The sequence below is a fragment of the Ostrea edulis genome, chromosome 7, assembly GCF_947568905.1.
Source record: "Ostrea edulis chromosome 7, xbOstEdul1.1, whole genome shotgun sequence".
In the NCBI taxonomy this organism is placed as follows: Eukaryota; Metazoa; Mollusca; class Bivalvia; order Ostreida; family Ostreidae; genus Ostrea; species Ostrea edulis.
Genome location: NC_079170.1, coordinates 38,728,510 through 38,755,050, shown reverse-complemented (window position 1 = coordinate 38,755,050; position 26,541 = coordinate 38,728,510). Strand labels below are relative to the sequence as shown.

The 26,541-nt window shown below is 34.9% G+C and overlaps 1 protein-coding gene across 2 annotated transcripts; it reads right to left on the bottom strand.

Annotated features, from left to right (window-relative positions):
* Positions 1 to 5,238: 5,238 nt before the first annotated feature.
* LOC125654020 (ribitol-5-phosphate xylosyltransferase 1-like) lies at positions 5,239 to 26,517 on the bottom strand. 2 transcript variants are annotated; one of them, XR_008796942.1, is made up of 7 exons: positions 26,170 to 26,517; positions 20,859 to 21,029; positions 12,306 to 12,405; positions 11,274 to 11,579; positions 10,973 to 11,143; positions 6,824 to 10,324; positions 5,239 to 6,793 (listed from the first exon to the last, which is right to left on the bottom strand). XR_008796942.1 is itself a non-coding variant. In XM_048883763.2 (6 exons), exons 1-6 carry the CDS (start codon positions 26,306 to 26,308, stop codon positions 9,898 to 9,900), a joined length of 1,314 nt encoding a protein of 437 aa, XP_048739720.2. In that variant the 5' UTR covers positions 26,309 to 26,517; the 3' UTR covers positions 5,239 to 9,897. The 2 variants fall into 2 exon arrangements, 1 of the variants encoding a protein (XP_048739720.2); XM_048883763.2 differs by having other exon boundaries at positions 5,239 to 10,324.
* Positions 26,518 to 26,541: the final 24 nt, after the last annotated feature.

Here is a 26,541-nt window from a genome sequence, read left to right as displayed (position 1 = left end):
TTTAGAGTTGGTTTGTTTTACATCCCACGGAGAATGTTAAACTCATATCAAGATGCCACCAGCTGTAGATGAAGTACTACAAATTTAGACCTACATGTATGCTTAGTGCTCAGGGCCATAGCACAGGACCTCCGTTTTTAAGGTCATATCCGATAGACCCATGATTTTTTCTTCTAAATGCTGAGTGTTTTGTGAAAGAGCAATCACTACGGTATGTTTTTTTAGTCTTAAGTTTGACTCGGCCATGGCAAGAGTTGGGATCGAACTCATGACCTCCCGTTTATGCATCAAACACTCCACCACCGAGCTACGGCACCCTGTTATATAGGGACATCAACAGCTGTAGGTGAAGTACCTCAAATTCTGATAAAGTCTTTGTTTATACTTTGCCTATCTTATCTGGCGATCGAGGCATCCGTGCAATCTTTTGATGCTTACCGCAGTTATCAAGATTCTGCCATTTAAACTTGTCACACTTAATGCAGTTATCGAGATTCGTCCAACATTTAAACTTGTCACATTTTATGCAGTTATCGAGATTCGTCCAACATTTAAACTTGTCACATTTTATGCAGTTATCGAGATTCGTCCAACATTTAAATTTGTCACATTTTATGCAGTTATTGAGATTCTGACATTTAAACTTGTCACATTTTATGAAGTTATCGAGATTCTGACATTTAAACTTGTCACATTTTATGCAGTTATCGAGATTCGTCCAACATTTAAATTTGTCACATTTTATGCAGTTATTGAGATTCTGACATTTACACTTGTCACACTTAATGCAGTTATTGAGATTCTGACATTTAAACTTGTCACACTTTATGCAGTTATCGAGATTCTGACATTTAAACTTGTCACACTTAATGCAATTATCGAGATTTGTCCAACAATTAAACTTATCACATTTTATGCAATTATCGAGATTCTGACATTTAAATTCGTCACATTGTATGCAGTTATCGAGATTCTGACATTTAAACTTGTCACATTTTTAGCCGAGTTGCAACGAAGTTGAACTCAGCTATTGGTTTGGTGATGCGGGCGGTTGGGCGTCAACAATTGGTTTCCGGATGATAACTCGAAAAGTTTACAATCTTAAATCAAATGACACTTATATATATTGTTGGGTACCAGGTAAGAAAGACTCCTATTGATTTTGGAGAACAAAGGTCAAGGTCACAGTGACCGAATATAGAATGAAAATTTCAGAAATATTTGGTTTCCGGATGATAACTCAGAAAGTTTGAATCCGAATCAAATGATACTTAAAGATATTGTTATGTACCAGGTAAGGAAGACCCCTATTGATTTTGGAGAAAATAGGTCAAAAGTCAAGGTCACAGTGACCGAAAATAGATTTAAAATTCCAAAAAAATTTGGTTTCTGGAGGACAACTCGAAATTTTTTAATTTGAATCAAATGAAACTTGGATATATATATTGTGGTTTCTGGACAGTAACTCGAAAAGTTTAAAACTGAAATTAGTTCTTCACAATTATAAATATGCCACATCATTCCTGACTTTACAATGTATCCCATGCAACTCGGCTCATGCACCCCTGGGTGCATATATTGATTTTATTCAGTTATTGAGATCCTGCCATTTACATATAACAACCATTATGATGAGTCCAAGCAGCACATTACATGAATGTAACTGTGAGGGGGAAAATGCAACAGACCAGACCGGGATTCAAACCCGGGCCCCCTGAATTTTTAGTTCAGCTGGTAAAGCTCCTCCTGGGATCCATTTCTAACACTTGTTTTATATATCATGTATAACAGACAGACGAATTCTATAATTCACATAGAAAACATAAAATGTTTTGACTTTATCACGAAACAAATGATGAAATGAAATAAAACATTTAAACTTGTCACATTTTATTGCCTGAGGCAAGTGAAAACCCAGTTCGGACAAGTGAAACTCAAAATACACTTGCCCGATGGGGCAAGTGATTATTTAAGTAGGAAATGTGATTATTTTGATAATTATGTTAAGCTTGATGAATATCAAATATTAGAACGTAATGTCCAACTCCATAGATTGCTGTTTTCTTTACCAAATTGTCAGATTACAGCAAAGGCCCATTCTAGTAGACTGTACTGTATCACCAATTGACAGAGAGAGATAATCAGAGTTACTGGTTGACAGGCTTATTATCATTAGAGTCTAAAATATTTCGGACAGCAAAGTTTTTCATTCGGACAAGTAAAACTTTGAGTTCAATTGCCCGAAGGGCAAGTAAGAAGAAAAGTTAATGTCTATACCCCTGTAAAAAGTCATGTGAAATTCTTAAAATGGAAAAGACAACATTGCTGAATTAGCTGGAACTCTATTGAAGCCTGCCATTGTGGACAATCCCCCTCTCATATGCAAATTTATAGTGCAGAAACTTTGCTGGTCAAATTCAATGTCTCCATTTCAAAATGGCGATCAGAATGGAGAACAATATACGTCCCGGGTAATACAGGGCAATCAGAATGGAGAACAATATATGTCCGAGTAATACAGGGCGATCAGAATGGAGAACGATATACGTCCTGTGTTAATACAGGGCGATCGGAATGGAGAACGATATATCCCGAGTGATACAGGGCGATCAGAATGGAGAGCAATATACATCCCGAGTAATGCAGGGCGATCAGAATGGAGAACGATATACGTCCCAAGTAATGCGCAGAGCGATCAGAATGGAGAACGATACATGTATACGTCTGAATAATGCAGGGGGATCAGAATGGAGAACAATATACGTCCCGAGTAATATGTAGCGCCAAATTAAATTGAAGATATCTTCAATTATTTGAAGATATCATTAATTCAATTATTGCTCTCTTTAATTCAATTAATGTGCACATTAAATCAATTATTGCTCTCATCAAATGAATTAATGCACACTTAAATTCAATTATTGCTCTCTTCAATTCATTTGATGAGAGCATCAATTGAATTAATGAGAGCAATAATTGATTTAATGCGCGCATTAATTCAATTATTGCTCTCTTCAATTCAATTGATGCGCACATTAATTCAATTAATGAGAGCAATAATAGATTTGATGCACGCATTAATTCAATTTAAATTAATTATTGCTCTCTTCAATTCATTTGATGAGAGCATCAATTTAGTAGAAATATTGCTCGCAATAATTAATTTAGAGCTCGGTATAAATAATTTGATGATCTCTTTAATTCAGTTGAAGATATCTTTTCATTTACAATGCTTTTGTATAAGGAATTAATGCGCGCATCAATTCTTTTAAAGAGAGCAACAATTCAATGAAAGATATCATTAATTCAATTGTGGATATGTTGAATTGAAGATATCTTTAATTATATATAGTTGCTCTCTCTAAAATAATTATTGCTCTCTTCAAATGAATTAAACATATCATTAATTTAATTGAAGAGAGCAATAATTGAATTAATGCGTGCATTAAATCAATTATTGCTCTCATTAAATGAATTAATGCGAGCATCAATTCAATTATTGCTCTCATCAATTGATTTAATGTGCGCATTATATCAATTATTGCTCTCTTCAATTGAATTAATGACAAAGACTTGGTCTCAAGACAGAGGATACTGGAGGTCTCTTGTGGAAGCCTTATGTGCAAACCAGCACGAAGAGGACTAAGTAAGTAAGTTATATCAATTATTGCTCTCTTCAATTGAATTGTAGCGTGCATCAATTCAATTGTTGATATCATTAATTCATTTGAAGAGATCATTAATTCAATTAAAGCGTGCGCGCACCAATTCAGCTGAAGAATTAATACTATCATGAATTCAATTAATGCGCGCAATAATTCAGAATTGAAGATACATGTATCGTTAATTATTTGAAGAGATCTTTAATTCAATTGTTGCGTGCATCAAATGAAATGATGATATCTTCAAATAATTGAAGATATCTTCAATTATTTGAGTTTATTTTAATTTGGCACTCCATAGAGTAATGCGGGGCAATCAGAATGGAGAACTATATATGTCTGAATAATGCAGGGCGATCAGAATGGAGAACGATATACATCCCGAGTAATACAGAGCGATCAGAATGGAGAACGATATACGTCCCAAGTAATACAGGGCGATCAGAATGGAGAATGATATATGTCCCGAGTAATACAGGGCGATCAGAATGGAGAACGATATACGTCCCGAGTAATACAGGGCGATCAGAATGGAGAACAATATATGTCCAGAGTAATACAGGGCGATCAGAATGGAAAACAATATACGTCCGAGTAATGCAGGGCGATCAGAATGGAGAACGATATACGTCCCGAGTAATACAGAGCGATCAGAATGGAGAACGATATACATCCTGAGTGATACAGCTGTACACATTTGTTTTATGCACTGCTAAAGGAATCACAGAAACCCACATTACATTTCTTAGGGTCCCACACAAAAACTTGTCATTCCATCAAATTGAATATTTTATTACGACCCCACACCAATCAAAACACCTTCATTAGGACCCCACACCAAAACACCTTCATTAGGACCCCACACCAAAACACCTTTATTAGCGCCCCACACCAATCAAAACACCTTCATTAGGACTCCACACCAAAACACCTTCATTAGGACCCCACACCAAAACACCTTCATTAGGACCCCACACCAAAACACCTTTATTAGCACCCCACACCAATCAAAACACCTTCATTAGGACTCCACACCAAAACACTTTCATTAGGACCCCACACCAAAACACCTTCATTAGGACCCCACACCAAAACACCTTCATTAGGACCCCACACCAAAACACCTTCATTAGGACCCCACACCAAAACACCTTTATTAGGACCCCACACCAATCAAAACACCTTTATTAGGGCCCCACACCAATCAAAACACCTTCATTAGGACTCCACACCAAAACACCTTCATTAGGACCCCACACCAAAACACCTTTATTAGGACCCCACACCAATCAAAACACTTTTATTAGGACCCCACATAAAAACAACTTTATTAGGGCCCCACACCAATCAAAACACCTTCATTAGGACCCCACACCAAAACACCTTTATTAGGACCCCACACCAACCAAAACACCTTTATTAGGACCCCACACCAATCAAAACACCTTTATTAGGACCCCATTACTAGACCTTTATTAAGACCCCACACTGATATCAGGCACAGTATGAGTTTCTGTCTACAGTTTTTTGTGTAAGCACAGAATACAAGAAAAATTATGAACATAAAATAACAAGATTTGTTTCTTTTATCACATTTTATTCCTCTTTGTGATGGAAAACTAACCACAAAAATGAGATATGAATACTGTACAAACTTGTAAGTCATTTCTAATGGACTTTATATATAACAACTACCAGCTACATTCTTCTCTGTGAACATATACATTTGGGGTAAAATCTCTAAACTTAATGGATGTAATATTACAGCAACTATAGGAGAGAATGCACCATACATTTTGTAAATCTAAACATATTTATTGCATCAAGTCGAAACCATTCTCTGGCTGCCAAACTTTAATTTCCTTCTCTGAAAAATGTGGACAGTTGACAAAACGAGTCCAGAATTCCAGACGAGGGCGCTGCTGTTGTGCATGACCAGAATACATTAGATTGAATTCACGTTATAGCATTCTAAGACAAAATGTTTTTAATCCAGGGACGCTGGTGAAATAAACATTTGTTAAAGTGCTGGCCTTTTTGTATGCCAATTTTTTTTTTATATAATAGAAAGTCATCAACATTTTCATTACTGTAGCTGGGTCACTTAATTCTTAGTGCGTAGCCGGGTATCCCTGGCTTAGTTCGATTTGGCTGGATTTTATCATAATCAAGTAAGCCATATATTAAACCCATGCATTGACAACTGGTGCAGTGGTGCCACCTAAAATGTTGATGCCACAAAGTTGGAGGATTAATTTTTCCAAGCCATATTGTGAAAAGGAATGTTTCCATTGTGGACAGCTAAAATTTGTAACATGCCCAATTCATCGGGTATAGACTTAGAGAAATGGGAAAATAAACAAAGTACAACGACTTCAACCTATACCAGAGAGAGGCTGAATAATTACACCTCCCCGTATTCTTCCGTTATCTACACAGTGTCTCAACAAAGCCATAATATTTTGAACACTTTCAGAAATAAATCATCAATACATATTATTTTCAAAAAATCATTATAACAGATATGTAAACTGCAGTGAGACAAAATCAGCCTCCAAAATGGATATATACAATGTACAATTTCATCCTAGAAATAACGACGTCATGAATAGATATTATACAATGTACAATTTCATCCTAGAAATAACGACGTCATGAATAGATATTATATAATGTACAATTTCATTATATAGAAAGAATGACATCATAAATAGATATATACAATGTACAGTTTCATCATAGCAATAATCACCTCATGAATGGAATAATGAATATATTGAGAAAGCACCTTTTTATGAAATTCTTATACACACAACAAGTCCTATGCATTCTTAATCCTCACAACCAGTCCGATATGACTATAGTGATTTTGGCAGTTTAAAATTTGATACGTGACAAAAACTGTCCAAAAAATCAAAATGGTTGTAAATTAAAAGATTTGTGTAAAACACTAACCCTGGAGGTTGTCCCTAATTCTCTTGGATCCACCACCAAACTAAATTCCAGATACCTCCACATTATATAAGTACAGTGTAACCTGTCTAACTCTGATGAAGTTGATACAGTCTAACCTATTTCTGATGATACTGATACAGTCTAACCGAATTCTGATGATACTGATACAGTCTAACCTAATTCTGATGATACTGATACAGTCTAACCTAATTCTGATGATACTGATACAGGGTAACCTATCTAAATCAATTCCACGTTGCATCTAAGAAATTGTACAGCGTTTTAGATGAATGTAACCTTTATATAAATAGGTGTAAGTGTTGCAAATAAAGTACAACATTCCAATACACTGTACTAAGTGATGAAATTTGGTCTTGATGGTTTAAAATGAACATCTCTGAATGAGAATGTTATCATGTTGAATATAAAGAATTTGTAAAGAGTTTTGAATTGCATGGAATACATATGTTTTAGCAAACCGGTTCAAAAAATAATATCACAATTAATTACTGAAAACATGTATAATATAATGATACTCTGATACTTTTAGACTTATTATATACTTTCAATTTCATCTCTTCTTTTTTCTTTGAAAGTTTACCGGCATATATCACACGATATATGGCCGGAAACATTCCGGCCCGCAAACATTTCGTCACAATCAATACACAAGCTGGAACTACGCCATTAATTTTCAAATTTTTCGTGTTTTTCATCTTTTACTCAGTTAAACCAATAAAGAAACTGTTAAAAATAAAATTAATGTTAGTGTCTAAATAAAATTTAAAGTATTTAATAAAAAGGTTATAGACTTTGTATGGGAAAATATGACGACCTCGTTTTTTGTCGCGTAGACCTCGCAAGCTCGGTGCCAAAAAAACTCGGCCGTCATATTTTCCCATACACAGTCTGTAACCTACAAGTATAATTCTCCGATATATTTGTATAATTCTCCGATATATTTGTATAATTCTCTGATATATTTTGGGGTTGCTGGGTCTGTCAGTTTTCATCATTACAATTTCAAACTAAAAACAGAAGGAGCTGAATATAAAAGAAAAAGACTCCTTAATTTTGTGCTCATATCTTTTTATCTCTAGCATGCCCCTCGGTATACAAATTTGAAAATTGGATATATCCAGTCAAATCATGATTGTACCAACTGAAAATATGTTATACTGATGGAAGATCTCTTATTTCAGATGTCGTTAAACTGTTAAAAAGTTTGGGTACAGGTGTCTGATTTAGAGAGGTTACACTGTAAATGCCTGTCTCTGGAAAAGTATCGGATCTGGGTGATGCTACCGATGATGAAAAATAATATTAGGGTAAACTGACCACAAGTTAAATGTGCATGACCACAAGTCAAATGTGACCACCAGTCAAATCTGATCGCGATTCAAAATATTTGATATTGAAGACAATTATTTCTACAAATCAATCTGACATCATAAATCACAATGATTTTTAAAATCATATATCACAAAATCATCATTTCTCTGAGGCCAGTATAACGAAAATGAATTGAGATACATAATTTAAAAGTGATATTTACACATTTAAAAAAACATACACAATACTTAATCATGTCAAAACAGTATATATACCTACAACCTTTGTAAATTTTTGGCAATATGAAGAGTTATTTCCCCTAGTACACATTCATATTTATCCTATAATGCATGCATATCAACAATTTGGCATGTGCATGCATAATAAAACCCAGTTTGCTCATAATCCACGCACGCACACACACATGCACATCATAAATCAGCACTTGACCACATAACACCATATGTCCACTTTTATATAACATGTACATGCATTTAATTTCACAAAATACATCTGAACAGACTTAATAACTCACATGTTAGTTGAAACTCAACTTTTCACAATGCTTCATTTTCACTCTTTGTATTCACCATACTGTATGAACAGAATTTTTAGCGAGGATTTAATTTTGGCATTATTAGCGAGAGTGATGAGATCGCTAAAATTGACTATTGCTAACAATTTATTCCATATCAGAGGTAATAGTTATCTTTCCTAGAATTATAGATTTCTAAAATTAGCTCTCGTTAAATATATATACCCATTTTTATGGAAAAATCGCTAAATTTGCGTCTTGCTAAAAATTCCACTGCAAAACACAGTTACTGAAATCAACATGTACTTTGTTTGCATGTTTAGATACACAGTACTTTACATGTTTAATGGAGTTTTAACATTTTTGTGAATCTGGCCCCGAAACAAATTCTACAGAACATCAGAAATTGGTTAAATGTACTTAAAAATGTTTAATCTATGTCTTACGAATATAGATTGAAGTTAAATCATGTAACTAAAGAAAACAATCACAGGTTTAGCTGCCTTTAAATCTAAAGATCATGTAAATATATATATATACTACATATATACGTTTCAACAACCTTTGTTCATTGTGTCGCAGATTTTATATACATATGTATACATATATGTAGCATAATAACGTCAACATATATTTTGAAAACCATAACATGTAGCTATCAAACATTTGAATGATGTTAGCTTCTCCCCTGCTCTGCAGCTTATTATGTTTGCGGATTTGCATGGTTAACATTTCAATAATGACAATCATTTATTGCACCATGAAAAAATCCTCAACTATGAACTGGACAACACATAAGAAAAATGATACAAACAGTTAGGTGCATATGGATCATGATGTTCGTGGGAAAAATTTGCTCTCTGTAACTACTTTTATCCTACTCCTCCAGTTTGTGGTATCAATGAATGAAACATACAGAAGTCGTACACATACAAGGCTGATATGGACATCTCACAAAGTCAAAGGAGATACTCTCCTTTTTATACTTAAACAGAATATAGATAACCATGGTAACTAAACTTTCTGTACCAAAGCTATTATATATATCAATTAACATTTCCAGTGTTTTTACTTCAGATATTGTCACCAATTGAAATGATGGCCATTTTCTCATGAATGTGAACAATGTGCGCATTGATAAATATAGTAAGAATATTTTAACAGCTGGGAATATTCCAACAGAAATGAAAGTAAACTGTAAATATAAAAAATTAATTATTTTTTTATGTTTTAAAAACACACGAGAGTATGAATTTACAGTAACGTTTCACGACAGTGTACTTTTCATGAGGCACTAACACTTCATGAAGTTTGTTGTCATAAACCGTCACAGTTCATGCCCTTATGTATTTTCAAAATTGAAATTTTTTTTCTTAAGTTACAGTACCACGGAAAACAGAATCAACATATAAGTCATAAAAACTGATCGACACCAAAGAATTTTTCCTGAATCACTGAAACAAAATGTTTCCTCATTTTGGCCTTAAAATTCTCGTACCACAATAACACATCTTTTCTGCGTTTGGATTTCTGCTCTAGAGTCATATTGGCCTCTTTATCAAGAATGGAAGGGAGATCCTTCTGCCAGTCTTTTATAAATATCACAGGTGCTTTTTCTGCTTTTAACAATCGATGCGGAGCACTAACGGAAAATCCCGATGAATTCCCACAATTCCCTGGGGTGAGAACATCCTCTATGACTGGAATGGATCCGTAAGACAACGCTTCATATATTCGGTAACATTCTGCATTCATCCCCACAGGGTTAAAAGTTAGGTCACTGTGTGCTAATACTTTAAGGTAATTATCACGGGAATGCTCTGTCTCATCCGGTAACCATCTGAAAAGACAGAATATTGTCAGATATAAAAAGAGATGCTCGACGTTAAAATTGACAGACTTTAATTTCCTTAATGCTTCTAGTTTCCGCGAGTCATATCAAAACTCTAATCACTTGCTCTGGTGAATTTCAATCATCCAAATCCCACAACCAGTCGCACTTCACTAGGCTTACTCGCTGAGCATTGCAAAGCATGATCAGCCACCTACATTGATTCTTCTTAAACAAGAGCCTCACTTGTACTTATTTGTGCCGGACTGCACTTATTCATGCTGGACTGTACTTATTTGTGCCAGACTGCACTTATTCATGCCGGACTGTACTTATTTGTGCTGGACTGCACTTATTCATGCCGGACTGTACTTATTTGTGCTGGACTGCACTTATTCATGCCGGACTGTTGCTTAATTGTGCCAGACTGTACGTACTGGTGCCGGACTGTACTTACTGGTGCTGTTCTGTACTTACTGGTGCTGGACTGTACTTACTGGTGCTGGACTGTACTTACTCGTGCCGGACTGTACTTACTCGTGATGGACTGTACTTACTGGTGCTGGACTGTACTTACTGGTGCTGGACTGTACTTACTGGTGCTGGACTATACTTACTGGTGCTGGACAGTACTTACTCGTGCTGGACTGTACTTACTTGTGCCGGACTTTGACATAACACCTGTCCTTCATCTTTGGGGTGGTTAATAAATCTAGAAGCACCTGACGTGAAGAATTGACGTAAATTGTCCCCATGTAGTTACACATGTGTTTTCTTTGTATGGAGGTTGGAATGAAGGCACTTTTAACTTTAGGAAAATTCCTATATCTAAAATGTACAAAAGTTCTCTAATCTAAAATATCAACATAAAGTTTTTACCTGCGAATGAATTTAAATGTGATGCTTAATTATAAAACGCTGTAAATTTTCGGACATTATAATTGTACATGTAACTTACGTGGCAACACCTAACGGCCACTGATAGAATATTTTGTTGTCGACATCTGGGCTATCATAAACAACAAACACACACTTGACTGGTCCTTTGTTGGTCACTAAGTATGGCTTAATCCATTCGTTGTCGCACTGTTCGTTACCCAGCAATATCACTGCCACATTCTTCAGCTGCGGAAAACCAGCTAGGGCGTCCAGCCAGGCCTTGGCAGGGTCAATCTTGGTGAAGTCTCGGACGTTGAGGGTCAGCACGAGATTCTGGGTGTCTTTTGGCACCTTTGAAGGAGTAACACCTGGTCCCGTCCTCAATCTAAATACGAAATACTTTCAAATCTACGTAGATTCACAGACTGATCTTTAGAAGGTTATACGATATGAAATGAATCAGAGTAATTATATGCTAATACTGTGAACAAACGTGTATTCATGTCCAAGAAATTATCGTGAATTTTGCAAGAACCTCATCATCCCAAATACTTCTTTCTTTGAATTGCCGTGAACCAGTCCTTCAATGTTTCTCTTATTTGTTTAAAATTATCTCTGTCACGAAAATTAATCACCGCAAAGCAGTTGATCCTTGTTAATTTGCAAAATAAAATAATAAAGAGCGATGTAAATAAAAGCTGGTTTACAGCAAGTATTTGCTAAACATCAAATTTTTTTAAGAACACCTAAAGGTCTCTGAGAATACTAGAATTTCTTTTTACTGATCGAATTAATTCAATAGACCACCTGCAGAGAGGTCCATCTAATGTACACACAACACTAGCACCTATTATATAAACAGGATAGTGCAAATATCATTAAGACCATTATGATAATGCAGCCATTAAATACACTTGTACTATACTGTACAATTTTGGGCCTCTGTGTGTGCCCGGGGCTCTGCATATTCCTTGGGATCGGTGTCCCTGGGCTTTGTGTATTCCCCGGGCTCTGTGTATTCCCCGGGCTCTGCATATTCCCCGGGCTCTACATATTCCCCGGGCTCTGCATATTCCCCGGGCTCTACATATTCCCCGGGCTCTATATTTACCTGAACTCTATGTTTTGGAATCTCTTGGTCCCGTAGCTCCAGACTCCTCCCATGCGAGGTCCCAGCTCCGCATCAAAGATGTGCTGCCACAGATAGAGACCTTCAAAGAGTGATTATATACAATATAGATCTGCTTGCAAATACCAAATATCATGCATTTACTAAATAAAATATATTTACAATGTTTATAAATTTATATGGAGCAAACTTGGCAGGAACATTTTTCGTGCCCTAGTGCACAATGTACTAAGCAGAAAAAACTATTGTTTAGCAATTTCAAAGTGATTTTTGGATCTTCAAAATTAATTAAGAGCTAGAAAAAAAAGACACAATCTGTTCTCAGATATCAATTTCAATACATATGTACATGAATTAATAATATGTCAAACAGAAATTCATATTCATTTTTACGCATACATAGATACATATGTCCATGTAATTTTTACACTTTGAACCATTAATATTGATAAGTCACATGAGGATGGAACTACCTTAAGGCAAAACCAAACATTTAGAGACCCACAAGCCTTATCGATCACCTGAGTGTTAGTTAAAAGTATCATTTAAGTCCCAAGGGCTATGAAATCTAGAAGAAAAAAGTCACATGAGGGTGGAACTACCTTAAGGCAAAACCAAACATTTAGAGGCCCACAAGCCTTATCATTCACCGGAGTGTTAGTTAAAAGTATCATTTAAGTCCCAAGGGCTATGAAATCTAGAAGAAAAAAATACTATTCTGCATATCTAGATGGTTTTTCTAATGTTTTACACATAAACACTTTATACCAAGTTTGGTCCTGCCCTGAAGTCAGAACCTCTACCCCAGGGATCATGAAATTTACAAGTTTGTTAGAGATGTTCCTGCTCTTCATCACAATGCATTTAGTTTCATTTTCATACAGCTGTAGTTATAAGGAAAGATTTTTGAAAATTGGTCAAATTTTGGCAGTTTTTCTCCTGCCCCCAAGGCCTGGGGGTGCAGGATTCCCGATATTTTCAAGTTATGTCACCTTTGTCCTAAAAATACTTCATACCAAATTTGAAAAGTATTGGAATAGCATGAGTTATCAAGAAGTTAAAAATGTTCAATTGTTAACGCACAACTGACCAATTGCAATAGGTCACCTGAGTTTACTCACGTAATACCTTAAAAAGTACATTACATTGTATTGTATCGAATTTGAGGTTAGAGTAAATAATTATTATATTCTAATAATGATAAGTTCTTGATCATTTATTTTACGAGGCAGTCTATCAACTATGCATTCTCTGTATCCATCATTAAACATCTCCACAAAAACCATGCAATAAATTATCCTCAATTACAATCCAAAGCTTCAATGTGAACTTTTCACATGCAAAACAGTAATTTTGTTGTAAATTACAGGCCTTATGGAAAAGAAAGTGCCAGTGCCCGCCTCCTGATTTAGGGACCTGCACTCTTACTGCACAATAGACATATTGTACCCATTTCCTAGCTGGCATTCATGCAACTCCCTCTTTATGAATGTAAACTGTCCAACGATTGCTATAATTAATCTTAATTTGTATGTCAAAAGAGAACATTCATATAACTTAAGATCTTTTAGAACACAATACTTCTGTTGGGCCACAAATGTACCCCAATTCACCTTAAGCTTGCTCCCATAGAAAACTCTGACACCTATAGGTTATAAGAAATATCAGATAATATCCATCTTCAGATTTCATTAGCCCAGAATTTTTAGATATGGATCATGATGGTACCCTAGGGAGGTATTTTGTTTTACTAAGCTTAATTAAGCATGAGTTACTTCCCTTGCTTAAGGAGTAGGATTTCCAAATGATGTCTCGATGGAATTTCTTCAGTTAATGTCATCACTCACGGGAATTTTACAGTTCCTCTACTTCATAATCAACAATTATATCAAACTTTGAAATTGTTGATGAAATATTTTACAATACTTAAAAATCTTCTGTAAAGAGTTTCTAATTTATCAGTCATGTGACATCTGGGGAAATCCCCGAAATATCTTGTTTATAGCTCCTGAAGTACTGGGTACATTTTTGTATGTCCAACTACTGCATGGTAAATGATGCAGGCTATAAATATAAAGGCCTATAAATTTTGAGAGCAATGTTAACCTCCTAATGTTAGTTTTCTTGTGATTTAATAATAACGGTAGAAAATGGTTGGGATATGGAGTTATGTGGGGACAAAAAAAATCCATTCTAAACAATATTTATAAAAGGAGGTATCTACCAGAGGAGTTTTTCAATGTGACTGATAGGAACTGTGCCTGCAGTACACATATAGTCTAAGAGTTTAATGGAGTAAGAAGTTGTGTTGCCAGGATATCCTTATAAGGTCATAGGTTACCCAAGATACTGTACACATCAAATAATGCAGAAGTAGGATTTTGCTGTGTTAAAATTACATGGGATTTAGCATTATTTGATTAAATAACACTGTATACCCAGTCATTAATACATAAAATACACCAATAAAAAGACATTTTTGAAAAATTTAAATTTAAATTTTTGGGGTATAATGGTTAGCCATTGATTTTCAAGTAAGAATTTGTGAATAATGCAAAAATAAAGATGGTTTCAAAGGAAAATTTGTTTTATGTTGTTGGTTTATTCAAGGAGATAATTTTTCTTTGAAATATCAATCTTTGTAAAATGCAAGCTAAGTATATCTGAATGAGTTTAAGGTCCTTTAATTTTTCAACTTTTTATTTGGTTTATTGACTTAAATATAATGGCTTGTGATTTCTAAAATTAAGCATGTGCTTATATAGACATACAACCCTTTTATATATGCAACATTCGATATCATAATGGACAATTTTAATGAACTTTTCTTCATACATCTGTATTGGCTATACTTTCTATTCTTGTCAGAAATCGAAAGATTCCTGTTGAAGAGAGTTGAGACTGGAATTACTGTAGCATTTAGATTCAGATTTCCCCAATACTCAATAATTTGCAAGATGAGAATGGATTTGATTAAATATACGTGGCCCCCAGCGAACCCTAACTTTGAGTGGCAGGTGCCCCTTTCCCTAACTATCACAGTAGCTCATTCAATCATGGGGAAACGTCAATAATTTTGACAGAAATCTGAGAATTTACTCTCAAAGAAAACAATCGTGCAGCTTCTGTGTAAATAACAATATTGATATTGCATTTCATAAGATACAGAGGAGCATGATAGTGACATAACACCGGCTATATCAGCAACACACTACGGGGTGTCTGTAATACGGTAATGAAAAACATAGCGTTGCATCACACCGTTCCCTAATTATTTCAAATACAGACACCCAATGAGAGAATGTAATTTGTTTTTGGCGATTTATGGCTTTCTCTGACCTTTTCTTCATGAGCTTGGTATATTTCATCACTTTATACAAAGTTGCTCCAACAAATTAGCAGCGCTGTAATAATAGTCCGGAGTTATTGGAAAAAAACTCCTCCAGTGTGAAGTTTTACATGGAGGAGAAATTATTACATATTGCCAAAGTCCACATCAGAAACAGACACCTTTATTATTCATTGACAGATCGGTAAAAGTTGTATGTTCATCAGTCTGAAATGTATTCCATCTCCTCTAATGACGTCCGCATCCAAGTGAGATATCAGACATTTAACGACATTCTGTTTTATAGCCACGGTAATATTTACAACATTATATTGGTCTGTACAGGCAGTAAAAGATTCATAAACATGTAGGTGACACCATTAATGAGTGAAGCAGTCTAGAGTGTATGCATGATTCGATAACTATAAAAATATGAAACTTAAAACACAATATATCAGCTAAAATCTGGAAAAACAAAAGCATTCTATCATATTGCATTCACATCAGAATTGAATGTTCATAATCGCTAAATCAAATTACTACTAACCATAAGCATTAGCGAATAGTGTAATAAGATGAAACATGGACTCGTGCCTGGACCACGACTCAAATTTCTGATGTGAAAAATGATCATTTGTCATCAGAGACCAATTACCTAGTAAATGATTTTAGTAGATTTTCAATGTGCCAGGAGACGGGATTTTCTGACATCACATGACAGCTAGACAGTATGTGAATAAAACGTGCAAAACTGTATGTTCATTACGATTTAGTTCTGTGGGTGCACGAGATAATGTCATGAAAGAAAATTTAAACAATATTAACATATGGTGTGGAATCATTAGAATTCGTGGTGGCTCAATTTTCATGGAATTCGTGGGTACCCCTCACCCACGAATTTACATCCTCAACGAATAAAGACAACTATTATTTTTTAAATTATCTTTCTTACAAATATATAAATTCACGAAATTACATCCCCATGAACCCGTAAAAATTCAGCAATCCACGAAAATTGGCCCCTACGAATTTAAATGATATTCTACAGTATATATGCACCAAACACTGGAATGAGGAGAACAGAAGACTTAGTTTTTGTAAATACTGTCCACGAAAGAAAATTTCTACACACTGCTTGTACGTGGAATGTCAAGTTCATTTTCAAAATCAGAGACTCCCAAGATATCTCGATCGTTTCCGATATTTTCTTCTTTCAGATGACAAATTGCAACCTTTTTCAAAAAAAAAAAATTCTCAGTTTTATTTTTTAATCATTATATAAGGACCCATGTTACACCGTATTATCACTACTCTGCACGGCATAATTATCTCCCATTACCACTCATCACCGCAGCTCATCCATTTTTCAGGGAAACCTGAAGGATCCAAGCTGATGATTGTATTAAGGGCCCATTATTTCTGCATAGACTTTTCTCTCCTCCTTATTTTGGAGAGTCTTACATCCACTGTCACACTTCAAAATCTAATTTAGCCACTTCATCAAGGAAAAAGACGAAAATCCATCAGGAATTATGAGAGTGCCTTAAACTCGTCAACATGCAAATCTACTGACATATTCCAGGCATTACCTGGCCCTATCTTTCATCCTGATTAATTTCTGCAAGAAGATGGCCCTAATTGGTTCAATAAAAACCCCATTCCCATGGCTATAAATGAATTCTAAATCATTTGGACATTATATCCTTGGATTATTGTATGATCCCAGATGAACATTTATATATAAGCAGTAAGGATGGAAGGTTCACTTTGTGTCCTGAGCACTGTTGTTTGCATGGTTGATGAGAACCAAGAAATTACAAAGTATACTGGTTGATCAACATGGTACACTGTAAAGCTTGTTGTCTGTGAATTTATGTCGATCTCCACTAAACTGCATGTATACATTTTGGATAAACCGTGAAGTATTAAATAGGCTATTAAATAGGCCCGGCCCATGAAAATTATTGAAACTTTAGGATTTGATAATGTCATCCAGAATTAAGAAATCAATCTTCAGTGGGTGAAAGTTATATAATAATTGCTCTCCTATGGGGAAAAAATCCTTTTAGATTCTGCCTGACAATTTTAAATTTCTGAAATTTATTCTTCATAATGATCTATAAAATTTTTGTTTTTACAGTACAATTTAAGTGAACAATTTGGAGTGAGTGTAACATTTGAAATGATATAATTTCTATAAAGATTTATTTCACACAAACACGCCTTTGTCTTTCTCTCAGTGTTGGGTACTTTGATCCAGAATTCACCAGTCTCACCTGAACAGACCAGCACATGAATTAACTTGATCATTCGTAAAAGTTTGATCATCAATGTTACATAGAATAAACAAGCATTAAAGGATTCAGATCCCAGGGACTAACATAACTCTGTACCTAACTAATGGTAATTGTGAATGTCTATGACAGAGGAGCTGGTAGACACACATTTCTACAGGCATGCCAATTACCATGGGAACACCTATGATGGCCAAACGCGACAGGACCGTTAAATTGCTGTGGACTCCATAATTACACAAGGGCCACAATATTATCTAAATTGAACAGAATTACAAAGATTGGTAGTGTTACAGACATTGAACCTGTCCGCCCTGTGATAAGGTTAAAAGGTGGAGATGTCATGTGTCCAGCCGGAGGTTTGTATTAACCAGGAGAGGGCGGAAGGAAGGCCGGGAAAATGGTTTTATTACCTGTAGATAAGTACTTTGTGTTTAAAGGTACACATTTTATTCAAATCCTTGAATAACTGTACAAGCTAACACAGTACAAAGACCCCCCCCCCCCAAAAAAAAAAAACCAACTTGAAGTTATTTCCTAACACTGCAAGATATTAAAAGACTTTCTGAAGGATCATTAAGTCGGCTTTTCCTAAAAATGAAGTTGCTGTCATCAATCGCAGAGTCATTAAAAATCAAGCATCTCGATTTAGACGTATTTTTGAAATAACGAGTTGACAGTCAAAACACTTTTGGTGTGTTTTCTTCAAACATGTCTCTCCCGCACACTACAAAAACTAGGCCACAGGAATAGAGGCTTAAATTCCCAGTGGTCATTCCTGATCAGACCTCTCCAGCTCCTGGGAAATCCTCGATCTTTTTCTCTCCACAATTATACCGTCAGAAGTGTTAATGTCTGTTGTAGAAGAGAAACTTTAGTGTTTGTTTTTTTTTCTTACATCACTTACATATTGGCTTAAACTTGATCAATAGGATTGGCTCTGTAGCTTCACGAGTTGTTTGTCTGAGAAAGCTGTTAATTAATGTATTAATTTGAAATATACTTCATAGAGTGGGAGAATCCGTGCTTATGTACATGAAATATCTGATCTACTTGTAATCTCTGATATATCTAGTAACATTTTACACAGTGGGAAAAAAACCTGACACAGTAGAAAACCTCCCAAAAATGACATTCTGTTTCATAAAGCAAGGCCAGAAAAAAAAAACCCAAAAAACTTCAATTTTGTTTGTAAATCATAATATGAAGGTATAAGGCCAGAAACGTTTTTTGTGGTTTCCGAATCCAAGACAAACTTAGGGTAGGTTGGTAGGATGTATATTTTTTCCTGACACTTTATTTTCAGAGTGTACAATGAAACAGTGATTCGGTCTACCATCTCCTTGTATGAGGGACTCATTTTTCATTCTTAATTAACTTCATGTAGTTAATTATCAATTACCTCAGTATCCATAAGTTTGAGTGTCAACTTCCAAAACAATGTTTATCTAAAGATATCTTCAACTATAGAGAAATTCTAGGGTCGGGGTTTAATTTATCGGGTCCATTGTGATATAAAAAACATGGAAATCTTTATTTATAGGCCTATATACACAGAATGAAAAATGTGACTTGTATATTTCCTTGATTTTAGATATCTCCTTGTTGGCCAACATCAATGAGTTAACATGGCACTTCTGACTTGTTCTTCAATGAAAGCTGTCGTCCTTTGCTGAGTTATGCATTACCCTAACATATTCACTCTCTCTATTTTTTCTTTTATTTTATTCTGTGATCTTTTCTAAAGACCCTTAAGTCAAGAAGTCAAGAATGTATGATATTAAAGCCCCTCGAGTCCTCGAACCTGAATTTCAATTTTGGAACAACTCCGTGCACTGGTACAGTCCAGATACACATGTCAAAGAAAAGAATATGTATATGAAACTCAAGATTTCAATTAGCAAAGGTCAAGAGTTCATACACAACGATTTTAAATTTTTTATTACCACCACTGTGAAAAAAGACGAAATTTTATTGAGATATACAATGTAAAATAAACCTATAGATAGCTGAGTGACCATAATTTCTCACACAAAGATAAACTGATTGGATTGAGCTTAGATTTGATCGGATGATGAAGACTTTAAATCCCATGGATTAATCATAACCACTGAATGTTGCTATATCTAATAGTACCAAAAGTCGATCACTGTGGTCTACAATGTCATAAGTGTCCAATCATTTTCATCACTATGTTTCTGTTTTTATCACAAAAAATTCCTCTTTTTTTAAAGGAGGTACTTTACATTGTCATAATAGCTGACTTCCCTTTAAAACATGGATGAAAATATACAGATCAGCAATATTTATCTATTCATTCAAAAAAATCATCGCCTAACTTAGTTCAGTAAGGTTATACATGTACTAAGCACGTTGACTGCATGCTGAACTGTAGATGGCGGGTTCTATTCCAGCAGGGGTTTTAATTTGTTTTCAGATTGCTTTAATTGTACTAAAATTGCATTTTTTTGACTTAATAATGTAAATGTGAAAGTTTTCAATTTCAAAAAATTGTTGTACACATCCATATCACATTTCTCCGGTGTAGCATACCTCCTTAAACGGATGACTTTTTTCAAAGATGATCTTGATGATACGTCACATACATAAAAGATTATGTCTAACCATGACAAAGTATTCACTGAAGAAATACGCACATCTGAAGATTCAAACAATTTTGAAAAAAAAAATAAAAATCAAGCACAATATTCATATGGGCAGATTATATAACATCCTTTGGTTTAAGATCAGAGCATTGATATTCCCCAGAGGCCACTGAATAAAATGTTTCCCTGTTGGCATATCAAATGAACGCATCCAAATACAAACATTGTCGTCCAATTATACATGTATTAAACGGACAGTTACACATGCACTAGGTGCACAGAACCCATTAAGGGACTTCAAACTTACTTATGGCAGCTTTCCCCCATATCTCAACCACAAACTGTGGCTTGGTCTTGTTTCCCATGGCAACCACACTCTGATCATCCTCGAGGTTCCAGAGGATTCTCTGGAACTGATGTCTGTACTGAGATTGGATGCCGGGGTTCTCTAGGTAGTTTCCATGCTCATCTGAAAACTCTGCAATTCAAAGTGTACACTCATAAGATACAACCATCTCATGACTTTTACAGTGAAGCCAAGCGGACATTGTCTAATTTAACATCAATCTGTTTCACTGTGAAATCCATGTCCAAAATTTCAATACCAATAATGTCCTCAATATACAGTAAAACACACTTATAATGATCACACTTATAATGAATTCAAGTCTATTGCAAAGTGATATTTGTTCTCCTTTGATAGGAAAATGGATATAACGAAGTTTGGTTAAAACAAACTATTTTCTGCTGGCCCTGGGGGGTTAACTATAACCATGTTTTAATGTAAAATGAAGTTTGGTTTCAACTGGGGGTTCACTATTATCGAGTTGTCTCCAAGTACATGTTGGGTAAGATAGCTAGGTTTCACTGTAGTATATAATGTGCACTTGTACTATGAGGAAAAGTAGTATTGTATGGGACAACCTTCAATGTTAGTTATCACGTTGGGATCCGGGTAAAAATAGGTTCTTAGTACCCCTTGCTTGTCGTAAAAGGAGACTAAATCGGGCAGTCCTTCGGATGAGACCCCAAAAACCGAGGTCCCGTGTCACAGCAGGTGTGGCATGATAAAGATCCCTCCCTGCTCAAAGGCCGTCAGTGCCGAGCATAGGCCTGGATTTTGCAGCCCTTCACCAGCAATGGTGATGTCTCAATTTGAGACACAAGCTCGTGCATTTTTACAACCAACTCGTGCCAATATTCACCAATATATAAGTTCAATAACCCTATAGTACGCATACCTTTCTTCTCATTTATCTCTCTGTGAATCTGACAGCTAAGTGTAAATATTTACATAAATAACGGACATCATAAATTGAAATTAAATTGCTAAATTAAATCCTCAGTTTTAATTTTAATTTTGAAATCGTGCTTACTTTGTATTTAGATAGCTGCAAAAAAGTTTGAGCTGTGATTTAAGCATGACATTTACATAAAGAATATAATTTCTTATTCCAAATTTGGGCCTCATGGGGCATGACATACAACACATAATGATTCCACAAATATCATATGCACAAAAATAGTATGACAACAGACAGAATAAACCTTGCACCAAAACAAATTATGTAGCGTCTCTATAACAGAAGAGGAACCTGCTGGATGATTCATTACAGCAAAATGACATGGAGTGCACGTTACATAATTTGGAAATAATTATATGTCTATAAACTTTTCAATTGTGTAATTTAAATTGCATGCTGCTACAAGATCTGGCTCAGCTGCAACAATTAATGGCCCAATAACAATATCCCTGCATCATGGCAGTGTCTGTAATCTGACTGCTCTGATTATTTATCAGTTGTGTGTGGGTGTGTCTGTCAGTGCTAAATGCTTTATCTGAGATAATTGTATCTTTTAAAATGACCAGAACTCTTCCAAAGGTATTATAAAATGCTCATGTTCATCATCACCAATCACAGGGTATTGTATTCATTCCATTTGTGAAACAATAACTTGTCATGGTTCATGTTGCTTATTTTAGACTTTGAACTGTTGGACCTGGTTCAGTGTGAAGTTCCAGTGTGGAGCTGTGTCCAATGTGCCTTCAGCCTCTCATAATAAACCTGTCACACTAGAAACAGAAATAAATAAATCTATCCTCAGTTTCAATGGCAAATACCAGGAAAACCAATGAAAGCCTGAGACCTAAATTGGGGTCCTTATTCTCAATTTGCACAGGATTTTGCACATGATGATGGGGTTATTAACTTGAGGTGGGGGGGGGGGGGGGGGGTGACCAGCCCAGAGAGAACCCAATGTGTCTGAAGGGGTGACCACCATAACATATATGTCTCCTCTTGTGTACATGCAAATCTCGAGGATCGAACATAAGGCAGTGGACTACCGCTGCACTAACCCCACCCACCCCCAGATTTGAGTGAAATATCAGTAAGTATTAAACACTGTTTTAACTAATCTTGCTTGATGACAGCAGTAATTAAGTTTAAAGCTCATAATATTCCAAACAGATTATTACTGATTCACATATCACAACAATAAATTATTTACTTTAATTTCATTTGGCTTTACTTCAGATGACCAATTTGATCAATCCCTATTCTCTTTGCACAATTACATGCAAGTCGAAAAAATCTTTAGTTTGATTAAAATAAAACATGTTTAGATTGTAACATCATCACAGCATGCTGCCATGAAATCATCCATGCATGAAAATATCTGTGACTGCTTTCTTGAACAATTTGATTAGGGGGTTATATTGCTCATTGTGATGTCAGTTTGATGGTTATCACAGAGTAACAGTTGATAACTTGTTTCCTGCATAGTAACAATGGCCTCAAAAGATGTTATCAATTAATGTTTACAAAACCAAAAAAAAACTTCATTAAACAGGAACAACTTTACTATGTACAGCATTTATGAAAAGAGAATATACTTAATCTACCCAGATGATCAAGATATTTACTAATTCATATTTTTTTTTTTAGGTGTATAGACTTTAATTAGCTGCAATTATAGACATGCAGTTCAATTTATATTCATTGAAGATGTCATATTGACTTAAAATTAATAATCTTGTTAATTCTGACTTAAAATTAATTTTAATCCTTGCAATCTGGAGACTCGACCAATGTGATTGATAAATGAAATCGCATATATATATATATATATATATATACACACCATAAGGCAATCTGCTATGCTCCCTATAAATATGTATAAATTGGGAGGTAGAAAACCTGAATATTAAGTTTTGTAAACATCTACTGGGTGCCGGTAAAAGAAGTACTAATATTGCAATAATCTCTGAATTGGGTAGATATCCTATGTTCTGCTCTATAATCCAAAGTATTTTACTATATTGGCATAGACTTGAGAATTGCCCAGAATCATCCCTGTTATACAGTGCTTATACAGAGAATATCAATCTGAATTCATATAATATAAATTGTTGGTACAAAAACGTTAATTATTTTAAGGAAAAAATGGGCATTTTGGTACCCAATTGTAAAAATCTCAAATTCTCATTTTTCAAAAAACAAATGAAGAATCAGGTACGGAAACAATTTTTACTTTACTGGTCAAAACGACGTGAAGAGGGTCAGAAATCAGGAAAACTCACAACATATTTTTCGTATAAAGAAAACTTTACTATGGAAAGTTATATATTTTTAGAATCCCTAGAATTAAGAAAAACTCTATGTAGATTTCGAATTAGTGAACATGACCTTCGAATTGAAAGAGGAAGATACGAATTTACAAAAACCAATTCTGGCCATAAGATTTCTTTAGAAAGAAACAAAAGAATATGTGAATTATGTAACCTTAATTGTGTTGAAGATGAATTTCATTTCCTTACTGATTGTCCATTCTATGTTGAAGAGAGAAATATGTTTTTTAATGGTATATACAAGCTCAACAAAAATTTTATCTATCTAACAAATAAGGACAAATTTACTTGGTTGATGATTAATGAAGACAAACCAGTAATTGTCAAATTGAGCGAATATTTAGTGCAAACTTTCAGAAAAAGAAGTGATGCTTTAAAACTGCAAAAATCATTATAGTTTATAATTCATATATTGGTATAATACTGATACTGTCCATCCACTTGTATATATACATGATTAGTAATTCATATATGTTTGTACTTGTTTCCCCAACATGCTGCATCCACACGCAGTTTGCAGTCTATATGTAACCTGTAGTTAATGTTGTAAACTTTCTTTCTTTTTTGAATTTCCTTCTTTATAAAATGTCTTACTGTTATGCCCTCTGGGCCCAAAATTGGAATAAATTTATCTTATCTATACACACTGCAGATCCCTTGTTTCAACCCTTAACCCCACCCCCTCCCTAAAAACTTTAGCCACATACTGATCAATTGCTTGCTGCACACTTGTCTCAATTGGTTTATATTTCATTAAGATTTCAGAATTTCTAAACAGTTCCACTTAAACATCAAATTGCCCTCGTTTCTCATGCTGTTTACTGTGATGAATTTAAAAACTATATATGTATTCATGAATACAGCTCAGACACTCTCGGGGCCCTGAAGTCCATCACTGTATATGCGTAAATTGTAACTGAACATTCACTAAAATTCAACATTTTGTCATTAAAGGACAGTGTGATATTAAACAGCCATTTTGGCCCCCCATAAAACTAAAAATTCTAAAAGCCTTTAAAGAGAGACAAAATCGTCTTTTTTATGAATGAGACATTGTCCACCCAGTGTGAATGTTTCACATCATTTGTCTCTGGTTATTTACAGTAAATAGCATAAAAAGTGATACAATTTCTCAAATTTACTCAAATCTAATTATAATTTATATACTATATTTTGTTGTTTTTTTGTTTTTGTTTCAGGAAACACTGCAGAGTGCAGGATTTTATCAATCAAAGAAACATAATATTAACTGAAGGGGAGCTGCAGAGGTCGATATTATGTTTCTTCTATTGACAAAGCCTTATATCAATTGAAATAGAAACTCCATAATAAATGAAATCATTTGTGTATAGTGCATATCAGATTGAACTTTACGAAGTCACTGAAAATAGTGTCAGCCATTATTTTGATCTTTCTTCTTCAAATTTTAAAAGGTTAACATTCTTTTAAAAATCCCCTTTTCAATATGTTTAATGTAGTATATTGGAAACACTTTCGTAATCTTGCACTGAACAACTAAATAATCTCTTTAAATACCTCTGACTTGGACAAAGAGGATGTGTGACATAACCTTTAACTAAGCCCTGAGGTATTATTTATAGGTCAATCAGCTTTTATCTCTACCCCTACACCCAGAGCAAAACGCCAAGTCCATAAAGTTACATATAACAATGCACCCTGACCAATGCTTAATCTGATGATGACCATCGTATATAGGGTCTACACGTAACTGACCTTAAAATCTAGACTACAGCTATACAAACCCACCGAGGTTGATTAAATTCAATAAAATTGTTATTTTGTATTAGAATTTTAAGAGTAAAAGAGTCAGGGGTTTTGTTTTTTTTGGTTTTTTTTTTTTTCTTCTCTTTTTTTTTTTTTTTTTTTAAGATGACCAACTTAAGTTTTCACCTGTGAAAATACCCCCCCCCCCCCCCTTATTTTTTTAGATAACAAGACTTAGTGATGGCGAGAGTGATATATTTACCTGTGAGTCCTTGTATACGTTGATATTCGTAAGCTGCTCGTGCCCTGCGTCGTTGGATCAAAAGAAATCCTGTGTAGCACGAGATAACGAAATATGCCACCAAAATCAGAAAAGCCACTCTGCGACAATTCACTCTCATTTCTCGCAGAGTCTCAACTTCCACGTGACATTATGCCCTATACGTCTTTTTCCCAATGTAAAATCATATCTTGTGGGCAGGACAACAAGAAGTCACAAGTTTTCCCTCGATCTGAGTTGTTTATATACCTGAAAGACATTTATCGACCACTCTCCACCTCGCACTGCACCGTGTCATTCGCGACTAGCGGGATTCCCCCGGAAGTAAACGAACCAAAACATAGTCATGTGACC